Here is a 24,005-nt window from a genome sequence, read left to right as displayed (position 1 = left end):
ATAAAACAGTCAATTCCATTCATTTCTTGTTATATATATATAGTCATCTTTCGAGCTTTCGTATTTTAACAGAGCACGAAAAGGAAAAATGTCTGAAAAGACACTGAAGAAAAAAATCAAATTCGGAGGTCGGAAGAATTTTAAGAGGACCTGGACAAGATTTTCTTTATTATTTCATTTTAAAGTTGAAATTTAAATCCACCAGATTTATTTAATGGATTAATTCCACTGATTTATTAAAAGTTCAATATTAATGTGTTTGAAGTTCATTTAAGAAGATGATAATGAGTTTCGGAACTACTATGATAAGATTATTGACTTACTTTTTGTAACAAGGCCAGTCTTTTCTCGAGAGTATATTACCGTATAGTTGCTCAACTGGCTGCGAAATTAAGGAAATCCCATGCTCCCTCTGCTTTGCTTTATTCTCAACTCACATTGGTGCAAGCTAGCTTTTTACTCTACATCTACAGCAAACCCACACACAGGCAGACAAGGTATGTGCTTATGTGTATTACCTCCGTACACCGTAACGTCAAGGGGATTCGTGCTTAGCGAAGTGGATGAGGAAACACGCTGATGGGAGATAGGATGGGATGGATATGTTGTTATCACCTGGTGACGTCATAGACATACATACACAATCATACTACCAGGTGTAGTGAAGGCAAAAACGACAGCAGTAGCAGGTGGAATCACTGTCAGTGTTTTTTAAAACTTGTGCATGAGAAGTCATATGAGTGGAAAAGAACCTCGAAATAAGTTGGTGTTGATTTCCATGCGATGTGTTGTTCTCTTGTTAGTGTGCTGTGTGTGGCTTTTATGATGACATCCAATTCAACTTGCGCTTTTGCGTCCCCTCAGTTCTATAGAGGGCTCTAACATGCAGGAAAACCGGCAAAATGTACTGTATTGATCCGATTCACAGTTAGTTATCCCCCGTCCCTCCTTTGCATTTCAGTTCTCTGTGGCGCGCGTGTGCAGTGCTTACGACGGCGCCGCAACAGACGCCTGTCATGGGAAAAGGCTCCTAGTGAAAAACCTGATGAAATAGAAAAATATATTTCCGAAAAAAAAAGTCATAAAGCTTAACGAAATTAGCAGTTTCCTCCCAAAGCCAAGTGTCAACAGTATGACGGTCACCTCGAAGGCAAATGAGCAAAACTCGAAATAACATTTAATTCACATTGCAACTAGAGAGCAATCCACTTTAACTGCTGCTAATATTTATCTTGGGTGTTTGATCAAATTTAGTAGAAAGGCATTTCTTTCGCACAGTGAGGAAACCCCACGATTGTGTTTCAGAAGAAAGAAGAGTGTATTTCGACCCTTTTCGACTGTACTCGAACAAAATTATTAATAAAAATCAGAATATTTCACCACTGAAAGATTTAATTACAACGTAAAGAATGGCAAGGGTAAGTAAACATATTTTGTTAATCAATTAATTACGTAACTCGTAATCTGCTTTCGAACTATTTTGTGTAAGTCTACATAACTAATAATGGATTATTGCTTAATCCATTCTATTTTTTAAAATATATTTTTTACTACAATATATTCACAACTTTAAATATCATTTCTGGCAAATTGGTCAGACACAATGTTTTTTACCTCATGCGCTATCTCTTGAGTCTAGAACGTAGTCTTTTTCAGTTTTATTCTTTAGATTAGGCTAAGAGCGCTTGACATAGTTTTCACGTAGGATAGTGGTTGCATTTTATTGTATACTCACCGTACAAGTTCCTCCTCAGTTATTGTTTGGGAATGAATGCTATTATTTTAATTCTAAGCAATACAATAACTAGCCATGGATTATTTCATGCATATCAAGTTCAATGTAATACACAAAAACAATATTATAAAACATGTATTGGTCAGAAACGTTCCTTGTAATTCGTTCATATTGTGAGAACGAAACTATTGAACGCGTTCTTTTTTGTTAACTAAACTAGGAATTCTCTTTATTATTATTATTATTATAAAAGGAATATAAACGAAAAATTTGCTTTTTTTTTGCATTCCAAACTGCTTTCTTTTTCTTACTTCCCGCACTTTGCTCGTTACAAAAAAAAAAAAAAAAAAAAAAAAAAAGGAGGAAGGCTACCTTTTTTCACTTTAAAAATCCTTGTTAACTTAATCATGGACAAAATTACATTTTATAGTCGCATATTTTCTTCTATTAAACTTTTATTAAAAGCTGAAGAAATAAATATATTACCTGCTGTTACTAAATAGAGCCTTTGGCAAGAAATGAGTAGCTAGCGTTTTACTGAATATCGTAATCATACTAGTGTAGAAAGCGCCTTTGAAATACCGTGTATATATTTTCTTGTCAGTATACTTAACAATAGAGCAATATATTGTACATGATATTGATCTAAGCCAGCCCGGCACTTTATACACACAAATATGAGAATAAAGCCCTGTAACAATTGCATGTGTTTACTCCTCAATCGATTCAGTTCGAGTAGGCTACATACATTTGAGATGCGTAGTTCTTAACTACGATATAGAACACTGCTGCATATGGTTGTAGATATTGCTAATCCTATTACCCTCAAAGAAAACAACGTTAAATATCCAAAGGATTATAATGGAAATTTATTGTCCTTCCCCTTTTTAGGAACTTTTCAAGCACTCAAAACATGGCAGTTTCAATGGCTATAAATGTAACAATATTTTGAAGAATAATGAATTGTACTGTATTCCATCTATCATCAACCATAATAGTGATTTCCTAAATCTTGCGTTTCTGTGATTATGCAGTATACTAACTGCTTTGTGATTTACAAGAGCACATCACATCGGCTTATATATTCCATTTATTGTTAAGTGTCCTTGGCTCGTACGAGTTGGTGTGGCTGTTTTGTTTTCCACGTTTGGTCTAGTATTAACAAAACCAACTTCCAATTCTTTGTGTTTCCTGTAAATCAGCTGAAAAGGAAGGAAGGAAGATACAGAAGGTCAAATCGTCAATTATTGCCTTAACCTGTTTGTATTCAATTATATCACAAAACTATTGGCTTCTGAAATAGTTTTCGTTTCGTATTGTTAATTTTACACTAGGTGCAATACCCGACGATGCCCAGAAAGAACAGTAGCGTCATTTCAGATTTGGCTTGGGGGGGGGGGGCAAGACTCCTTGATACAAATAAAATTTCGCCTTTTTCACTGACTTACTACTATTCTATTGATAAAATCTATATAAATATCAAACTTAGGGGGGGGCAAATGCCCCTCCCTGCCTCCCCTAAATGACGCCCCTGAGAAAGAATGAGTTTATTGAAAGTATTTGATAAATATGTTTGAACTCCACCTTTTCCTCTTATGGTTCGTATTTGAATCGAAATGAAATAAGGACCCAACTCGGTCCAAGTGCTTATTGTGTTCGAAAATTCAATTCAACTGGTTTCTTGTGACTATGAGACAGACAAAAAGAAAATATGGAAATTACTCCCCCCCTTTAGAATCGGAATTTCCGAAAATATTTGAACATATTTTTAATAAGTTTGCATACGAAATTTCGTCTGCCCAACTTAAGGGGCTTGTGAGACTCGATTTTAGACAAATTTTTAGCTTGCTCTCCCATTATGGTACCCATTTTTAATGAAAGTGACAAATAATAATAATAATAAAATGACCCGAGTCAATTGTTAATTATATTCAAAAGTTAATTTCAAATTGAAACACGGCGCAGATTTGTTTAAAGGGCATAAATTTTGAACTCTGTTTCCCTTGAGGATTCCCATTTAAAAAAAAAAAAAAAAGTCAACAATGTGAAATTATGTGAAATATAAAGGAGCATCCAACTTTATACATAAGATATGCTAGCCTAGAATAACGCGTTTAAGACATTCAATTAACTTTCAAAAATTCAATCCACACTGTAGCCTACTATCTCAGTAAAATAAATGTTGTAACAAGACATAACTAGTAGGGTTACCTGATTTGAAAATTTGATTTTATCATTTTATTAATTTTGAACACACAAGTTAACCCTAAAAATACACATTTGAAAATCAGTTCATCTATCAAATTGTTATTTAAAGGCGTTTTCTTGGATTATACAGTATATTTTTACACTTTTAAAAATATAGCGAACTTACATATACGGTACATCATATATTAGTAATTTTCAAAGTCCTATCATATAATCTAAAGTTGCCAGCGTTTTCTGAAGACCTGTAACTGTTGAGCAGTACATTACCAAAACATACAATGTTGTAAATTTACTTTTCTACACTTAACTTCATATTAAAAAAAAAAAAAAAAAAACTGTTTACTACGTGCAAAATTTCTGAAAATGAAAATACACTGATGAATTGAATGAATACCTTTTTAATAGACACTATATTCACTAAAAGGGTAGCTCTAGTTCTTACAGTTAAATTTAACAATTAATACTAAATGAAACTGGATCAATGTCCTTTGTGATATTCGTTCAATCTGCGTCCCTGTGTATACATTGAAGTATTTTCAAAAAAAAAAAAAAAAAGTTTACTATCAAGCTCGAAAGAAGATCTAACTTACTGGAGCTCTTATTGTTCGATCTTAATGTTTTAACTAATAGAAAAATAGCTTTTACTTATTAGTATTTAGTATTAGTATTAAACCATTTTGGGATTTTTAAGATAAATTTTAGACTTTCAGTCAAGCAAGTACTGCATCATTATTATTTATCCTAGGATTTTGGTTCGTATATAATACTTTTCAAAATAAACCAACCTTCTAAACGATACAGTTCATATATCCGTATCATATACCTGAAAAGGGGAAGATGTTAAAGGAGCGTGTGTATATATATACCATATCCCGAAAAGATTATACAATGTATTGGAACTTCTCGTTAGAAAATAAGTCTGGTTTTGAAAGGTCAAAATATTAGATTATTAATAAATATGAACCTCGATTTAGTGAGAATCGTCTTAAATTAAATTAAATGCATTTACAAACATAGAAATTTGTCCTTAAACATCAACAAGTTTTTTTATATATATATAGAAAAAACTACTGAATATATCAAGAAGTTAATAATTTACCTGATATAACTATTTACTCTTCTCTCTACCATATATACAGTATATATGATGCAAAATATGTATGTGTACTTTTATGCTCGTAGTCTTTAAATATTGTTTTAATACACCTTTGCTTCTGTAAGGTCACAGCACTGTCTACAAAATACATTTTTCCCAAAGAAATGATGGCTCTTGAAGTGACATCGATTAAAAAAAATCAGATTTTATCGAATTATAAGTTAAAAGAAGAAACCTTCCCTAATCTTCCCTAATTCTTGTATAAGAGATATAGGACATTAGCTAAGTTTTCCCTTAGCTTGTAGACATAAAATTTAATCTTCATCGGTAAGACTTCCCTCAAGAGTCGCCACTTTTCCTGGGCTAAAATTTCAATTCCGACCTCCATACATTATCGTAGATCTTGAATTCGATCTGTGTTCAAATCAGGTCTCGATATTTTGCATACTACATACCTTAAGATGCTAAATTTATTACGATTAAAAAAATATATATATCTAGGATAACAGTTTCTCAGAAGCATTTTGATTTAAACAGGAATATAACTTTTTCACTTTCTACTGTTGTCCTTCAAGCACTGTTTCCTAAAATATTTTAAAAGTATTTTGTACATGTGAAAGCTATTTGTTCAGTGCACATATGTTTCAATAGGTAACATTCAACAAAATTGTAAATCCTATTATTATTATTATTATTATTATTATTATTATTATTATTATTATTATTATTATTATTATTATTATTAATAATAATAATAATAATAATAATAATAATAATAATAATAATAATAATATTTTCCTGTAGCATCATATGGCTACAGTGCAAGCGGTCCTGGGTTCGATTCCCGGTGGGGACAGTCGATCGAAAAAGTGTAAAAGTTTTTTTTTTTTTTTTTTTTTTTTTAGGCTAGCTGTCCTGAGTGATGTTCTGCTGAGTTTTCCTCACTCTCACTATGCAAGTTCCGGGATGGTACCTAACATACAGGCCCCAATCCTTCCTTCCTTTTCCAATCCTTTCTTCCTTCCCTTTCCTCGGACAACGCGATCGCCGAGGGACATTATCTCTCATACTTGACGGGCTAACATGACCTATGATAGATGCCGAAAGCACAGAAATCTAATTCCTAATCCTAATCATATGGTTATAATTCATGCTTTCACTGTACGTGATCATAGGTTTCCAATTTTGCTGGAGCACTATTGAATAGAAACCCTTTGCAAATATTTCATATCCTACTTTAATAGTAGGTACCGTCTTTCTTAACAATATAATAGTGCATAAGGCTGTAAAATATCATCACAAATAACTCTTTACTATCAAATTTTACTAAAACCTTTTTTTTTAAATAAAAACATTTCTTCTATGATTAATTAAAGATAATTGTAATTGCAGCCTGTATGATTTCTATCTGAAAATCAAAAATAGAGTGTAGCTTTGAAATAAAGCACCATACGTAATGTTCTCCTTTATTAATTCTTAAAAAGGAATGACGACATTTTATGTTCACTAATAAGCAGTTTATCGATTAGGCAACACTTAATATCAGGCGATCGTCCAAATAAGTGTTGCAAACCTTATTCCTCATTCCACTTATTTCTATTGTAACTGGGAAAATATTTTTTGTTGATAAAAAATCAGTATTATTTAAATCTAATATTGATTCTCGGACTTCAGTAATAATAACCCATTTTAAAACTTATTCCTACATAAGTTTTAAAATGTGTTATTATTACTCAAGTCCGAGAATCAATATTAGATTTAAATAACACTGATTTTTTATCAACAAAAAATATTTTCCCAGTTATAGTAGAAATTGTCATAGTTAATATACATAACAAAGTATTTTTTCTACATAATTTACTGTTTCATGTACTTTTTATTTCATGCACATACTTAACTTTTGACACGAATATTCGGACCCAAGAGGAACGGGAATGAGGAATTGCGGAAACTTCATAACGAGGAACTACCTAATTTATACGGTTTACCCAACATTGTTAGGGTCGTCAAGTCTAGGAGGCTTAGGTGGGCAGGTCATGTAGCTAGGATGGAAGAAAGTAGAAACGCTTTCAGAGTCTTGACTGGAAGACCAATCGGAAAACGACCATTAGGAAGACCTAGGCGCAGATGGGAGGATAATATTAAGATGGATCTCGCAGAGATAGAAATACAAAGTAGAAACTGGATCCAATTGGCTAAGGATAGAAGTCAGAGCTTTTGTGAACGCGCCATTGAACCTCCGGATTCCATATGCCATAGAGATAGATAGTTAGTTAGTTAGTTAACTTTCGACCCCCCTAGAATTGTTTGATTCAGGTTTAAATTTACAGCAAGCACTGATGATTGAGATGTCTCCCCATATGTTTCTTCTTTTCAACGCTGGGTTTCTGAACCAGCAGCTTCATTTTGATTTTTTCTTATTTTCCATAAAATGGTAAAGCTTGTTCTGGGTTATTTTCCATATATATCCAGAAAGGTAAATAACTCAGAACAAGCTTTACCATTTTCTGGAGAAGAAAGAAGAAAATAAATCGAAATTACGTTACTGGTTCAGAAACCCATCGATGAAAAGAAGAAGCAAATGGGGAGAAATCTCAATTATTAGTGCTTGCTGTAAATTGAAACCTATATCGGAACACTGACTCGTTACATGATATTAAAATACGCAAGATCCAATTCTTATGTCTAGCTTCTTTTCTTCTAAATGTTTTCTAGTGTAATTATTATTTGCTTACTATGGAGTCTTATTCAGTCGAAATGGACGATTTCCTTTCAGATCTCAAAACTTGTAAAGATCAAGAAAGCTGAAAGACGTCTACTAACGGAAAGTTTCTTAAAAGCCAAACTCAAATATTAGTTTTATTTTGGTTATGTGTTGGATACAATCACAGCCCAATAGGTCAAATTCTTAGTAAACTGTTCTATAATTACATAGTATTGTTAAATATTTTAAATCGAAATTCAGTAGTTCGAATTCTCTCTCAGATAGTGATCTTAAAGAATTTCATGGTAGGTCAAAAATTGTTAGCGGTTTTATATTTGATACTAATGATCTCGAGTTCAGATCCCGGTGAGAACACATACTTTTATATTTTGGCCTAGCACCGTGAAAAATTGGAAAGCTACCTCAGCTAAGAAGAAACGACTTCTGGCCTAAAAGAACAAAAAAAAAAAAAAAAAAAATCCTGATGAAAGCTCCTGACTACCGAAGTCTTTCGTAGGCTGAGACGCCGGTGTTTTACGTACAACGTATTTAGTTTAGATTTAGATAGCATATAACAAATAATTATCGTAACTGCAGTTTGCTTAATATAGAAAGTACATTGTCACAGTATAATAGAGTGATCATCGGGTATATTCCGTGATGGTTTCGTCAATGCAAAGCAAAATTTGCGGTTATCGGCATAGCAGCTACTTTTTTCTTTTTTCGTTATGTAGCTGAACACAGAATTTTGCGAAGCCTGATACCGAATATCCTCCATATTATACTTCCAGTTGAAAATCATATATTCGAGACCATAATGAACAATAGTACAGTAGCGTACAGAGAAGGTCGTATGAACAATATTTATTTTTACACAATATGTTGCTGAAGGGGAGGATTAAACACCGAAGCCTTCTCTTGTGTACGCCACTTCAATAGTACATCCAATATTCTCCATTACAGTTATTTTAAGAAATGTAACATGATGTGAAATTTAATTCAGATATTAATACAATCTCAATTCCTAAAAAAGATACGAAATCTAAAATGTCTTATTACTTTACACTCGACAAAGCTCATTGACATGTAAAGAGAGAAATTGTAATCTTCAAACTATTTCTGATATCTCAGAGTGTACTGTTCACTATTGATAAAACGTCTATCTGTTATGACAAAACATATTATCTGCTACTGTTAAAAGAAAACCATGATATTACGTAAAATATTGGCAACTTTGGAATTAAAAAAAAAGAGAGAATAGTATAAAGGTATGTTTATTTCTTAAGAAAGCTTTGCTTCCATTTAAAATGACTGCTCCCTACTCGAAGCTTCAATAACGATAATAAGATGGCCTTATCTGTTTGATATGTGTTGTGTGTATTGCGGGTACCTTAATCTTTCATGAGTCTTTACGAGTGGTTTGTTCGGACACCACTAAGAAAAGACAAACTGCAAATTGCTATTCAACCGTATACAGGGTGTTTCAAAACAACACCAACAACGTTTGAGACGTGATTTTGCGGGTGCACAAATGTTTCCTTTCGGAGTTACGGGCTGCCGAAAACATGAAAGAAATGAACTTTAAATGTCCATAGCTCCAATATTATGGGCCCTACCATAGTCAGGTCAAGACTTCATTTAGGAACTAGTATATGTCTTATCCAAATCTCCATGTTACAGAATCCTGTGGCACTTCCGTAACAATTTTTAGAAAGATAGTTGGTGAGTACTTCAAATTATATACCCGTAGCCGAACTCTCTCTATAAAAATTGTTACGTGAGTACTTCAGGATACTGAAACATCGAATTTTGGATAGGGCACATATTATTTCCTAAGTGAAGTCTTGAACCGACTACGGTAGGTCCCATAGTTTTGGAGCTATGGGCCTTTGAAGTTATTTTTTTTTTCATGTTTTCGGTAGCCCATAACTCCGAAAGGAAGTATTTGTGCACCCAGGTTGGTCTATACTTTGTCTTATCTTGGTGTCAGGAATCACCTCCCCAACGTTGTCGGTGGTTTTGAAACACCCTGTATACAGTAGATTAATAAACAACAAATTCTTGCAGCAAAATAAAAATTCTCAGTTACTAATGGTAACAAACGATTTTCTTTTTAGCACCACAATTTTCTTTTTATTTTTTGATTTTCTCAAAAACTACACATGCGAATTTGCCCTCAAGCATGCCATTTTGTTCAGATTCATGTGATCTATTGCCTGATATGCGTCTTAGATTGGGAAATTTAGTTAAACAGAAATTAACATTCAAAAGTTAATAATAATTTTAGTCTATATTTCATTAACCATACCACGTAGGCTTATATACTGTCGTCAGGACTAGTGTCATTATGAAGAAGCTCATGTGATTCAGATCTCACGTTAAGCTGCAGGTGCACATCTCATACAGTCTCGCTACTGAAAGGAACGCTAAACTCAAATCCAACCCCAAACATCAAGATATTTTTGGACTTGTTTAAACTTGTATTAAAACTATTGTCATGTAATAAGCAAAATATAATTTTAACAAAAGAAACACTGACCAAAAGTTATTTCAGTGTTTCTTTTGTCAGTAATCAATCCAAAGCCATGATTAGTCTTACTATCAAAATATAATGTAGAATGTTATATTTATTTATCAGAGTAAGCTTTTTATATAATGGAAAAATATCAATTTCCAAAGTTTTCTGATATCTTGAAGTGTGTTCAATGTTTTCATTGCATCATTTTCAATATTTATTATTTCCAGATGGTAACACTGTAAGTTTTTAATATATCTGTGCAAATTAGTTAAATCTTTTTAAAACGATCATAATTTTTAAATAATTACACTACGTCAAAATTTTGAATATTTTCTTTGTGTGTGGGGGTGTGTGTGTGTACTTTCACTAATCTTATTATATATACTCTATACCCCTAAAAGAAAAAATATCGATTTGTGAGAACCGCTAAGATGTATACTTCAAAACATTTAAGGATTACGGGTTGCATAAGCATTTAGGCAAAATACTTCGATATTCTTAATTCTTATTATAAATACAAGACGCCCTCGGTTTGTCAATGAAGCTAATTTCAATAGTGCAAAGACAGGTTAATAGATGTCACTAGCTGCCTTGCATCTTACCTGACGCCAAGAGAAGTCGCTAGGATGCAATCGAGCCCAAGACTTGTGTGAAAAACTAGTAATTACTAAACTGTAGTTTCATAAACTGTATTGTGCTTAGATTTGTATATACAGATACATTACTGTGTTTGGTAGGTGTGCAGATAAAAGGGCCCGCGGCTTTTCGGTTAAAATTTAATTACAATATGTTGCTGAGATCCCAAGAAAGTGTTTACAGAAAATTTCAGATCGGGAAAATATCAAAATGTTGCTTAAAATTATCATGGAATTTAGCATCTGTGGGCGAGGTAGATAAAAGGACTAGCGATTTCTCTGTTAAAATTTAATTACAGTGTATTCATGAGATTCCAAATAGTGTTTTTAGAAAATTTTCAGACCGGGGAAACCTCAAAATGTTGCTCAAAATGTACGAGGAAATTTACCGTCTATGTCTATACACATACCATTTAAAACAAAGAAGAAGAAGTAATAGTTGTTTTAAAGATGTAATTTAGTATATATAGTACTCATATTTGTTGCCTCGGAATTAACTGTTGTTTTTCGTGCCTGTAAGTGCTCTTCGTTAGTAAGCAGCAATAAGCTTAGAACGAAAAAGAACTAAAGTTTGAGTCATTTGGCGTGAGAAACAAAGAATATTAAATGGGGCAACAGATTAAGACAATGGCGCCATTCATATGTTGTTTTAATGGTGCATATTGACCATGTTTTACATCGTTTAATTCTCACTGTTATTTTTTGCACCGTTCGCAATGTTTGCAAACAACTGTTTTATGTGTTCTTCAAACAAGAGATATAGATAGATACACTCATTACTTAACAGACCACACACACTCTTAACTGGCAAAATAATTTACATTTACTTGCAAGTTGTTGAAGATGTGTTTTTTTATTACAACAACAACAAAATCTAAGATGAAGATGTGTGTCTTTAAACCTCTGCCATTGAGTAGTTCTAATAAGCCTGAACAGTTATTCGTGACCTATTTGTTGTATAATATTGTTTTAGCAGTGACATTGCGCTGGAATCATATTTTATTTGGAGTTTAATTTTCATTTTAACAGTATAAAATACATGTAAAAGAACAAGCAACGTTGATTTTACTTACTTCTTATGCCATATTTACCCAAAAAATTGGTCACATGTAAAAACATATCAAATTTCAACCCTTGAAAAGTTTAGTTGCTGCTTAAAATTGCAACTTTAGAGTAATTGGCTTTCACATTTTGTTACATTGTACGCTAATTTCTCATTTTGAACCCTCGCTCCTCACATTTACCTATATATCCCACGTTCCTACATCTCACGGTCTTAAGAATGGTGAATTTTCAAATACTAAATATCTGGTAATCATCTTCCTATCAGGTAGTCTAAAACGTATTAAGCCCTTTGTGAACGAGATAACATTAGTGTCCCAAATCTCAAGATATATGAGTAGCAGCGGGTCAGAACTAGTGATGGGCTGTGGGAATATTCCCGGTGAGAAGGAAAATAAAAATGGGAATATTCCTGTTTTTTTCCCTGGCATATAAATTTCCGGGAAGAAATTTATTTCCATTTCTTTACTTTATTTTCCAGATTATAAGAATCATATGAGTACGCGTATTTATTTTCATTTATTATGACTAGGTTTTAAATAATTTCGAGGTTTAAAAAAAATCATTGACTGTATTTTATATAACTAATAATATGATTTTTTAAATGCTCCATTTCCATTTGCACTAAAAAGTAGTGAAGTACTAACTTAGAAATGATGAAAAGGAAGCAGTTTGTAAAGTAATGTATAAATTATGTACAAATAGAGATGAAGTACTATTAATACACCCCGAACCACGTTAGTAATAGACGTCGATCTGTCTCCTGTCTCTGACCCGAATTTCTGAAAAGGTACTCTGACTTCTCTTACATGTGAATTAACACATGAAATTTCGAGAAATAGGTAGGAAGAAAGATCGTGTGTAGCAATGTTACATGCAAAATTATAAAGATAAGTCAGTATCTTGCAAATATTGTGAACATAAATATTTATGCGAAAATGTTGATAAAATGGTGAGACATGTGTCTTCTGGCAGTTACCCAACCTAATTTGTTTATAACATTTAAAAATTTAATATACTTATAATATCAGTAGTAGATTCAAGTTTAGATAATCGACTTACATATAAATTTAAACTGTTTAGCGCTGTAAAAGTATGTGGACTTACTATACCAATTTTCCCACATGTTTACTTGCATAGAACATATTGTAAGTACATATACATTTATGCGTACTCTAAATATAATAAAATATCCTAATACCGTTCAGAATATACATTTTAATGAATCCTCTGGAGACTGTGATAAAAAAAAAAAAAAACGAATTTAACTTCGAAATCATAGTATACTAATAAAATTAAATTTTATTTGTGATTGTACAAAAATTCCAATTTTTGGAACTCTTCCCAGGGAATCTTCCCGAAAAATATCTTCCCGGGAATTTGTCCATCACTAGTCAGGCCTAAAATAATTCGACAAATGACAGTTAAAGCTAGTAGGTAGGTGTGCAAAAATGTTGAAATTCTTATAATCAGAAGTAAGGTATTGCGTCGCAAAGCTGCGAGATGATTGGAATGAAATAGATCAAACTTGAAAGATGCTCATGAACCAACCATTAAAAGTTGGAATACAAGAAGTAGAAGTATATGGAAGAAGTATTTGACATAAAGTTTCTTTCAGTAGCCATTATTTATTACCTAGAAGAGTAGAGGAGTTTGATTAGGGAAAAGGTTGATTTGGTATGAACCAGAATCAGTATACATGCTTTTCAGATGATATCTGAATCATTAACATGAAGAAAAATTGCGAAAATAATTTGAGATTAAAGTAAATACAGGAAAGCAATGACGACTGGGATGATTGAGGCTGGGACAGTTGTAAAAATCTGAGGGGGGAAGGGAAAAGTAGAATACGTGGTTAGTTTTCTATATTTGGGTAGTATTATTAACAAAGATATGAAAAGTATTCGACAAATAAAAAGCAACATGCAAAATAGTTAAATATATCTAATATAATTGTGGTGATAGTGATGAGAAGCACACTATATGAGTCGCTGAATGAAAAGTCACTCAAAGGAGTTAAATGCTGAGTATTGTGTTGTTCAGGACAGAAAAGTGGACATTGTGAGGAGACTACAAAAATATTGTACTTGAGTTCTCTGAAATTTGTATGTTGAGGAGAATGAAAAAAAAAAATAATAAAACTTAAGTGATTGGAAAAATAAACCAATGAAGGGTATTAGAAATAATAGGGGTGAAATACTGAAATATTAAAAAGATGTTAAGACATTGTGACATGAGAGAAGGTACGATGGAAGGAAAAGAGGAAGGTAGAGACAATATAAAACAAATGGATTGTATTAATTCCTACATTAAGTAGTGTATAATTCCTACATTAAGACGAAATTCCACAACGATCATAGTCTATAGAAACTTCTAAATACGTAGTAAGTTGGCCTACCAATGATAAAAATTTATGATTAATTTACTGGCCGATCTTGTCCAACTGATGTAGCTTCCCAATTTGTGTTATAATTTTGACGTAGAAAAAACTTTCACCTACTTTCGGTCTACAGTCATTCTTAATTCTAGTCTTTCCCCTCAATTTTTAGGTCAGAGACGCCCTTATGCAACACTTTGTAAGTTAAAACAGTGTTGGTTGTCTATCAACAGGGGGTAACTCATTGGGATGTGTATCCTACAGTGAGAAAGGGTTAAAATACTTTCCGTAAATTTATTCTCCCATACAAAGAACGGTCATTAGACATTACTTGTCGTTATTTAATCTACTCAGTTTTTTTATTATCAAATATTTTGCATAAATATTATTCTTCCTGAGCATTTCAGCTAGTGTCTCTTCTTGATTGACTGATGAGACCCTAGACACCTAGCTTAAGCTACAAACTTGAAACTTGGGCAGTACAAAGGATTTGTGACGTAAAATACTTCTAAGAAAGGAGTTTTTGGAAATTCGACTTAGAATGAGGAGTTGCATATATTATAGTGTGGTTGGAATCTCGATTAGACATATGAAGTTCGGTATTTTTAGACTTTTAATTTAAAATAATCAAATACATGCTTTCGGCATTTTTTTTAATACTTAGAAACTAAAAAAGGGTTGAAGTGCTTCAGTAGGATACCCATACAAAGTGTGTTCGAATTTCGTGCGAGACTCCGAGTTCAGACGCAGGACAAGGAATGAAAGATATTGCCCACAGTATCACATGAGAACATTTGCTAGTGCTAAAATAAATCCCCTCCCCTTAATCTATAAAATATTTGACTTTTCTCTTTCTGGATTATAGGGAGCTTCTTGTATTCGGATATAGTTTTTCTCCCTTGCATTGAATTTTAAAGGTACGATTTTATTTTCAGGTGTGACGTATTTTCGGACCAATGTATTACCAGCTTCAATATAGTCTTGACATATTGGAAGGGGATAAGATTCAAAAATACGATCCAAATATGCTATTTAAAGAATGCGATTAAAGTACTCAAATACACGTTATTAATTCATGTATTACGTAATCAGTTTAACCACTTCTTATTGGTTTATTTAGGTTTTTAAGTTACAATGACAACTTTAAGCCATTTTACAATGGAGACAATGAAACTTCAGAGATAAATTTGCAAGCAAGTCCTCCCAGACCGGTAATATTAAAAGTATCATCTAGGCACTCGCCTGGTGGGACTGAGGTTATTATTATTATTATTATTATTATTATTATTATTATTATTATTATTATTATTATTATTATTATTATTATTATTATTATTATTATTATGGGACGTGGTGGCTTAGTGGTAGGGCGATTACCTCTGGTGCGTTAGATCCCTGGTTCGATCCCCTTTCAAGTAAGTTTGCGGTGGACAATATCGTGTCCGTAAGTTTTTGAGGTATTCCCGTTTCCTCCCACATTACCATTCCATCAATTATTCCGTCATTATCCACTTGTCTCAGTCAAACGTCTCCATTAACCTAAAAGGCTTCACGTGGGACGTTAAACTGAAAGGTTATTATCCTTATTATGATGATGATGATGACGAGTATAAAGAAATCTATTCTTCTGTTTCCCAACATCTGACGAATTCGTATTTTGCAGCTTTCAACAAAATTCCAGAAAAAATATATTTCTCTTGATTTAGGAAATATGGTTGTTTACTCTAGATGTTATGGCTTTTTCGGTGAGTCAGAAAGTGTACTTAACGCTTGAACGGAAGAAAAAGTACCAACTTCCCGAATGTTGATGGTGCAAAAATAGATGAATGAACTGCCACATCTCTCTCTCTCTCCACCAGTCTTTCCCAAAGCGTAAAAAAGAAAGAAGAAAAAATCTTCTGTAGCGAAGATAAATCTAAGGCTTTTCTAAATTCATACATTTTCCTCTTGTTTCTTTAAAACTGTTCAAACTCGTCTACAATGTCAAAACTGTAAAACCTGTCAGATAATGAGAATAAACTTTTCCATAATATACTTTTCGGGGTTGAAGTTCATTTAGACATTAGAAACGATCAAATAAGAGAGTATTCTTCAACGATTGTTTTTATTATTAGTACTTCAAAATTTATTTTTTTTTTCCACAGTAGGCGTACTGTTCTGTGTCATTCAAGTTAATGTTCTATGCGTTCATCCATGCTAAAAGTGAAATATACATAAGAACTAGGTTTACAGATTGTGCTATTCCTAATCAAGCTTATCGTTCGTCTGTTTTGAGAGTTACGCACGAATATAAGTTCTATCCCACTTACCATGCGGTAACTAGGTGGGGCCAGTAGACCAGAGGTAGAATGGCCAGATCCTGTGGTTTAGAAAGATATGGCTAGTGTTGCCGACGAGACGAAACGAGGAATAAGGTTCACTTGCTTTTTCTAGTAAATTTTGTAAAAATCTAGTCTCGTTTTGTGAAGTTACGTACAAAATTTATGGTCTGACTTTTTTTTTAATTTCGTCTAGAAGTTATGAGTATCCTGCGTCATGAGACATCAATGAAGGATTTGATATAACATTTAAGCCGTATTCATTTATTGAAATATATTGTGTATTGACTTACGTATCTCTAAACATAGATAACGCTCTTCAATTTGTTCGTACACTCACCTTATCAATTTGTATTTTTGATAGTATGAATCATGTAACATTAAAAACAGTGTTTGATATTTAAAATTTGGGTGAGCTAGTCACGAGACTTGACAAATTTCTCGTTTGGCCTCGAATTTTTAAAATAGTGTCTCATCCCGTTTTAGAGACGAAGACATGTCTTGTGGGTAACACTCGCTATGGCAAACTAGAGATTAAGAGCTGGAGTAGAGAAATGGGTTGTGAATTATTATTAGTAATGCTGCGTAGCCTACGTAAACACTGTGTAATTACTAACTTCATTACACAACTTATCATTTGCAAATGTTCATTAATGTTCGTCCGATATATAGTAATCTGACTTACTATAGTTTTAAGAAGCCAGAATCTACTTAGACTTGATAGTTAGCTCCATTGTCCATCTGTTTTTATAGTTTTGGTCTTCGATAAATTATCTAAATTCTAACTATTTGCTAATTTCGTGATATGGTCTCAATAACTATATTTTGTTCATTGGCTAAAAGTTACGAGCAGAAATCTCAATTGCAAAGAAAACAGTTAGCGTGCGTAGGGTGTAATTGCTTTTTTTTGTTTGGGGGTAAATGGAGCGTCCCGTATCCTTAATTCACACATTTCGCTGCTTCTCTGGTTGTCATTTATGTCTAGTCAAATAAGAAAGAAAGATTCTGATAGACGTGATTCTTGATATTGACAATTTTCGTTGGGCTTTCGGCACGAGAGACCTAATTCGATTAGCGGCGACAATTCGTGTGCTTTGGGTCTCACTTTAAGTTATAGATGCATTTCTCATATAGTTTCGATGCTCAAAAGGAAGGTTTCACCCTAACCTAACTAACAAATTTTAGTTGAACACCTGCAGTATGTATCACTTTCCTTCGATCATACTAAGTGAACCCTAAAACCACTATTTCGTTATTGAATCGAAACGAAAGTAGCGAGACATTAATTTGAATGTATTATTGTTATGGATTTGATACAATGGTGTATACGAGGGTAGGTTTCAGGGTTTAACCGCCCTTGAGCAAGGTACAGGTATATTAAGAGCTTTCACCTCTGGTGTCCTGGATTCGATACCAGCACGCGCTAAGTGGGCTTTGTGGTGAAGAAACACCGTGTGCGTGAGATTTTTTTTTTTATTCTCCCACTTTCTTCATTCCAGTATTTCATTTATTCTGATCATCACCGTCTCCTTTAGCTTACACGGTATTACTGTGGAGAAATAAAGCTGAAAAACTTCATTTCATTTACTACAATATATATACACAAATCACGCATCCTGAAAGAATGTGTAATTGAGTGCTTGAATGCCCCCTCTTGATGAAATTCTGCGTACGTCACTGGGTGATAAAATTATGGTAGAAGGTAAAATAAAAGGGATAGAAGACTGCAATTGATAGACGAAATTAGTAACAAAAATTCTGACTTGAATATAAAGTAATAAGCGGATGACTACAGCGTGTGGAATCTTCTAAATTTGCTACATGGGACCTCCAGTAACACTAGAAAGCTTAGTAATTGTGATTGATTGACTGCTTGGTAATGTGCAATCGTTTGGTGCTGCATCTATAAAATTGAAGGCTTTGTTCGAGTTTCCCTTTCATTCCTAAATATTTTTTTCTTTTTCTAAAGTTATTTCATATTACATAAAGCTTACTCAACAAAGGTAATACCTTAATAATAAAAAAAAAGTCACATAGGCATTTCCGCCAATGTTTCGAAAGTTTTTTTCTTTAAATCTTTCTAGCCATCCAACACAAAAAACAGGCATTCTTCTTTGTGAAACTTTGAATTAATTTATAATACACATATAATTTTTTTAATATGTTAAATGAAAGCAAAAGTTATTATATAGTACATATTACGTTACTCTTTTGTTACAGAAGACTAATTCTTCCGGTTGAATTTTTAATTAACAAGAGAAAGATATGAATGCTTATTGCGCTTAAAATACCGCTAAATTGCGAATTTCTCTTCATTAATCCAATGGAAATGCCTTTGTATGCACACACACACACACACACACTCATACTATTTTATGTTCATTATTCTTGAAGATTCTTCAGTTTCTATTTATTACTGATCTGTTACAGAGCGCTATGTGTTACAGAGAACTCTCCTAATTGTGAAACACATACATATTTCAAATAAATCCTATCTATTTGGTAAAGACTGTATAGAGATAAATATGTTATCTTTTAAGATTATAAGTGTTAAAATGACACGTTCTAATACTGTAGTTTATGACTTCTCATATTATAATGTTAATAAATATTTTATTACATACTGGCCTATCAATCTAATTAAATTACTACGTAAAACTCCATGAAATGTCACTCCCTGGTTCAGACAGAGATAACCAATGCGCTTCATAAACACAGGCTAGGGCGGCATTTTCTTCGCTACTCTATGGAAGTGTTATATTTCGACACACTCTTAATCATAGAAAGAAGGTCGTATTATTATTATTATTATTATTATTATTATTATTATTATTATTATTATTATTATTCAATTGCAGTGTCGTTTGTAGGAGCCAATTCGTTGAAAGCCAATAACCGTAGAGTCCTAATTTCCAACTTTGGGTGCACGCCACATTTGGAGAAAATTTATTTAGGGAGGAAATTTTGAGCATCTAGATATGTCAAACAACTAATAAAGTTTAAGGAAACATAAATTCACTGTTAAAAATAATATTTTTTTTTTTTAAAGAGAAGCATTTGCCTATATATTTAAACCTAGGTATAAACCTGAAGGACTTTTAATTTAATTTTGCAACTGGATTGGGTTTTTCCACTTACAAATCGTGTTTACTATTAAAATAATATGATAATAATAATGATCATAAATTTTGCAAAAACAGCAAAACAGATATGATTTCGAATTAGAAAAACCAAATTGAGTTGTAAACTCATAAATTAAAGGGGTCGTCACCACCCTTCTGTGGATCATAATGACCAAAATAGTAATATTTCAGTTTTGAAAATATACCTTGTTACAAATCCACCAGATTTTCAAAAATTACAATTTTAATTTATTATTTTTATGTATCAAGTTTTTCTCACACATTTCTGTCAGCTAGAAACATTTTTAATAAAATAGGCGCTGCAAAAAAAAAAAAAAAAAAAAAAAAAAAAAGTTGAAAATCTCTGCCATGGATCAATAAATGATGAATAGTATGCTTCCGTTTGATACATGAAAAGTAACGTTTTCTTTGTTTTCATAAAACTACGTAAATTTAAAATTATTGACTCCGAACAACATCAGCACCATTTGAGATTTTGCCCAAAGAGGGGACGGAATACTCCACCGACATAAGTTTTACATATTTCATTAGTAACTTATTGATTTCCCAAACTCAAGGCAATTGCCTATTTTGCCCCCTCCCCCTCAAACGATGTACCTGCAAATACACTCCCCTAATTCAAGTCGATGTGCAAAATATTGCGGGAATTTTTTGGAGGGGGTTTAGTACCGACAATGGACTAAATCCAACTGTGTCTGAGTCAATAATCTTTTCTTTTTCTAGCAATGCTAGTACAGTTATAAATAACACTTCCCATATTATCGTGTTATTTGCTATAGGTGATTTCAAAACATAACGTGTCTTATGTAGAGTCGTTTTGACGTATGATTAGCGCCATACTAAAGGCCTGACTACTCCAGGAAACATGTGCTAGTCGAGCTCTTTAGTATGGTACTAATCACGCGTCAAAGCGACTCTGCATTAAGCCTAACGTTTTTATTTTAAGGTATCTGTTCTCTGGTTGGGATTTTTTTTTTTTTTTAACAGAGAGGTCTCTGTTTTAAGCGTTTTACTCTCGGTTGATTTTATTCATATAAGTGCGTCACATTTGTTGTAATAAACTTTAAGTTCAAAAAAAAAAATGTTTTTGTGTTTAAAACATAGCAATTACAGTAAACCGACGATTGTCCGCGCTCTTCGGAATTAGGTGGCAAGGGCACTGCGGATAGCGAAAATCGCTGATAACCCGAAAAAAGACAAAAAATGAGGTGTAAACGCGAAAAAAATCCGCATAAAATATGTTTTATTGTACAAAAAACATAATACAACTTTTAAAATACCGTTGTTCTACGTCTAAACCACTAAAATAAAGAACAGTAAACAAAAAACAATACTGTACTCTAAACCTGTCAGTAATTTTCGACCTGCGCACTATAGGGCCTATTGTATTTTCCCGGTTTGTTGGCTTGGATTGTTGTATTTATAGGTTAAAAAATCTTTTTCGCGATGCTCGCGAATAATCTGGTTTTACTGTATAAGCATTTACAGTTTAATTTTACAGTTTTTTTCAGTTTTACAGTTTTTTTGTTATATATATTTCTAGAATTGGAAGAAGTGACTCCTAACATAAGTTATTTCTGTATCGATAGAGATGTTACAGGTGCTACTCTAGGGAAACAGGGTGTAAATAGATCCGATGCTACAAGATCCGATCCACTATATTGCACGCTAGTGACCTACCTTAACAGAGATCTGATTGTTTTCTACTGTTGGTTGCTTTTCTTATAGACAAAGAGAAGTCCCTCCCTCATTATTCTTCTTGACTAAGGTTAAACGCTATGATACCTTTCGAATGTTAATAATACTTTCTCAGAGAAAGAATTCAATATGATTAGTATGATTTTTCGTTTGTTGACATTAAAAGAATTACGTACACGATTCAACAACTATTAAGTCTCAGCGTAGTACTTAGAACATGTGGGACGCTGCCACAACTGAAGCGAAGCACCGTTTGGGTCATGTTTTCCGGAACTTTGAAGTAAAAGAGAAGATACACAAAAACTATAAAAACAGGAAACTCTGTCATGACAAGCTCATTACGTTGTTCACTGACCAAGAAAAGCACATGTAACAAACAAACACAGACAATAGTGAAAGAACTAGTTCGGGCAGGTGATGTGAAACATGATTCAGAACTCACAAAGGTGTATATTACAAAGGTGTAATAGTTATTGCATGTATAGTACATACCAAGTGGAGCAGTAATAGCTCAGACAATGTTAGGCGTTATCTATTCACTCAAGATCAAGAATGAAATACAATTCCATCTGTGTATAGGCCTATATAGTAGTACTGAGAAGAGAGAATAGTTTCCAGGAGCCTGTACACCTTGCAGTCGGGACCAGTTACTCCTTTTTTGGCAGTGTACTTCTTTTGTTAGTGGAAGAACCTAACAATTACCAACGAAGAGGAGGGTGGGGTGGGGGACGTAGTCTTTACTCGACATAAATCTGAATAGCAAGAAAATGTCGAGGCCGTGACTCTACAGCTCCCATGTTGTGTTCCTAGAAGCCAAAATCAAATATCTAAAAAGTCATATGAGTATTTACAATAAAGTTCGTTAGGAATTGTAAGCTGGTAAACTTTCGCCCTTCTCAGGATCTTCGTGCCGGCGTGCATATATATAGTTTAGAAACTAGTAGTAAGAAAAAAAAATAATATTTTATTCAAATTGATTTAAATACATATATCCTTTTAAGATTTAACCTTAGATAATTACCGTGCGTAAAATTTACGTGCTTTTGCTAATCCCTACGCTTTCGCCGCCAGCAGTACTTCCACTGGTTAGTTGGACCTCTAACAGCATTATGGAAGGTTGTATGCCAGCATTTCGTAAAATTTACGTATAAGTACCAATAGTTATATAAATTGTAGTAATCTAGGGTCAAAATATTAATTGCTTCGAAGTTCAGCGTTCGGTTTCCACAATAAGGCTATATAAAAACGAGGATCTGCAGCGTATTATGGAATCTAAACCATATGAATTTCCACTGGGAATCAAAGTAGTATGTCCTGGCCCAAAAGAGAGAAGGCTAAAACATCACAAGGGAGCTGAAAATATATCACTAAGGCAGAATATATAATAATTTACTTAAAACTGTGAAAATGTTAAAATAATTCACTAATTCTTAATATCGATCAATTTCGTAAAGTCTTGATTTACATTTGCGTAAGTAAAATACCACTTTGGGTTTCCATTTGTCCGTCAATGTTATCTGTATCTCGAGAACTAAAACAGCTTTCGATAAACTGTCTTCAGATTTGGAATCGCCAGGTAATATCGCTAGGAATCTGTTCTGAAAGGTCTCATCAAGACGCGCTTCTAGACTAAGTGACTAGTGACTTTTAGTTTTCAGTAATAGTTCTTTCTAATTGCATATTGTTGAAGCAACCCCCTGATGTTAATCCATGCTTACTAATAAACCTACCTTGTTCTACTAGCGGGTTCAGAAGGGGCGTTTTGAGCCCAACTGCGTGATTTCAGACTTTGTTTGGGGAGAGGGGTTGCAAACCCCCTAGATGTCAGTAGATTTTCAGGTTTTTCATTGATATATTATTATCTTATGGATACAAATGTCAAACAGAACGAATATATTTTATATTTAATTATATAATTTTTCAACAATGATGATAGCAAATTACTTATACATGATTTTCTTGTATTTTCGAGTCCAGTAAATAGAACCTTTTTGAATACAGTTGACAGTCGATTAGTCTCTTTCGACCATCAGGCGATTCAATTGAAATCCTATTTATACAGTCGACTGAGCCGAAAGTGACGACAGTGCAACTAAATCGATCATAAATCGACTAAGTAAAAACTCCTTTTTACTTACCTTTGCTCCTGAGCTGAGCGATAAATGTGAGATAGTAAAATATTATATCATGGAACTGAATATCTTTTAGTAATTTCCCTCTAAGAAATTTCTGTAGGTAGTTATGTTCTGATGTGCTTATTTCAGAATATTTGATTTCAAAGACATCTTATATCATGTGTGCATTCAAATCAGGGGTAGTCAAAACAAAAGGTACTTGTGCGATTAGTTGTAAGCAGACATTTTCTAATTGGCAAGTGCAAAGTCGCAACTAAGTTAGTGTTAGAACTATTCAATATACCAAAAGTGTATGCTGACTTTTTTTAAAAAAAATAAAAGAACGCGTGGGTTTTCTAATTTCTTCCCACTTTCTTCAGTCTACCATTTCATTAAT

At 33.1% G+C, this 24,005-nt stretch overlaps 1 protein-coding gene across 4 annotated transcripts in view; it reads left to right on the top strand.

Moving 5' to 3' along the window:
- The first annotated feature begins 470 nt into the window (after positions 1 to 470).
- LOC145686159 (uncharacterized) overlaps positions 471 to 24,005 on the top strand; it is a 550,748-nt gene continuing 527,213 nt past the window's right edge. For 2 of the 4 annotated variants that reach the window (XM_081759159.1, XM_081759160.1), the window contains exon 1: positions 471 to 1,418. In XM_081759159.1, the coding sequence (XP_081615285.1) occupies positions 1,410 to 1,418 (9 nt within the window). In that variant the 5' untranslated portion in view covers positions 471 to 1,409. The remainder of the gene's footprint in view (positions 1,419 to 24,005) is intronic. The other 2 variants (XM_081759157.1, XM_081759158.1) reach the window with 2 other exon arrangements.

This window comes from Thermobia domestica, chromosome 5 (assembly GCF_964235325.1).
Source record: "Thermobia domestica chromosome 5, izTheDome1.hap1.1, whole genome shotgun sequence".
In the NCBI taxonomy this organism is placed as follows: Eukaryota; Metazoa; Arthropoda; class Insecta; order Zygentoma; family Lepismatidae; genus Thermobia; species Thermobia domestica.
The sequence above is the reverse complement of the archived record's forward strand: the minus strand, read 5'-3'. Positions and strand labels throughout refer to the sequence as shown.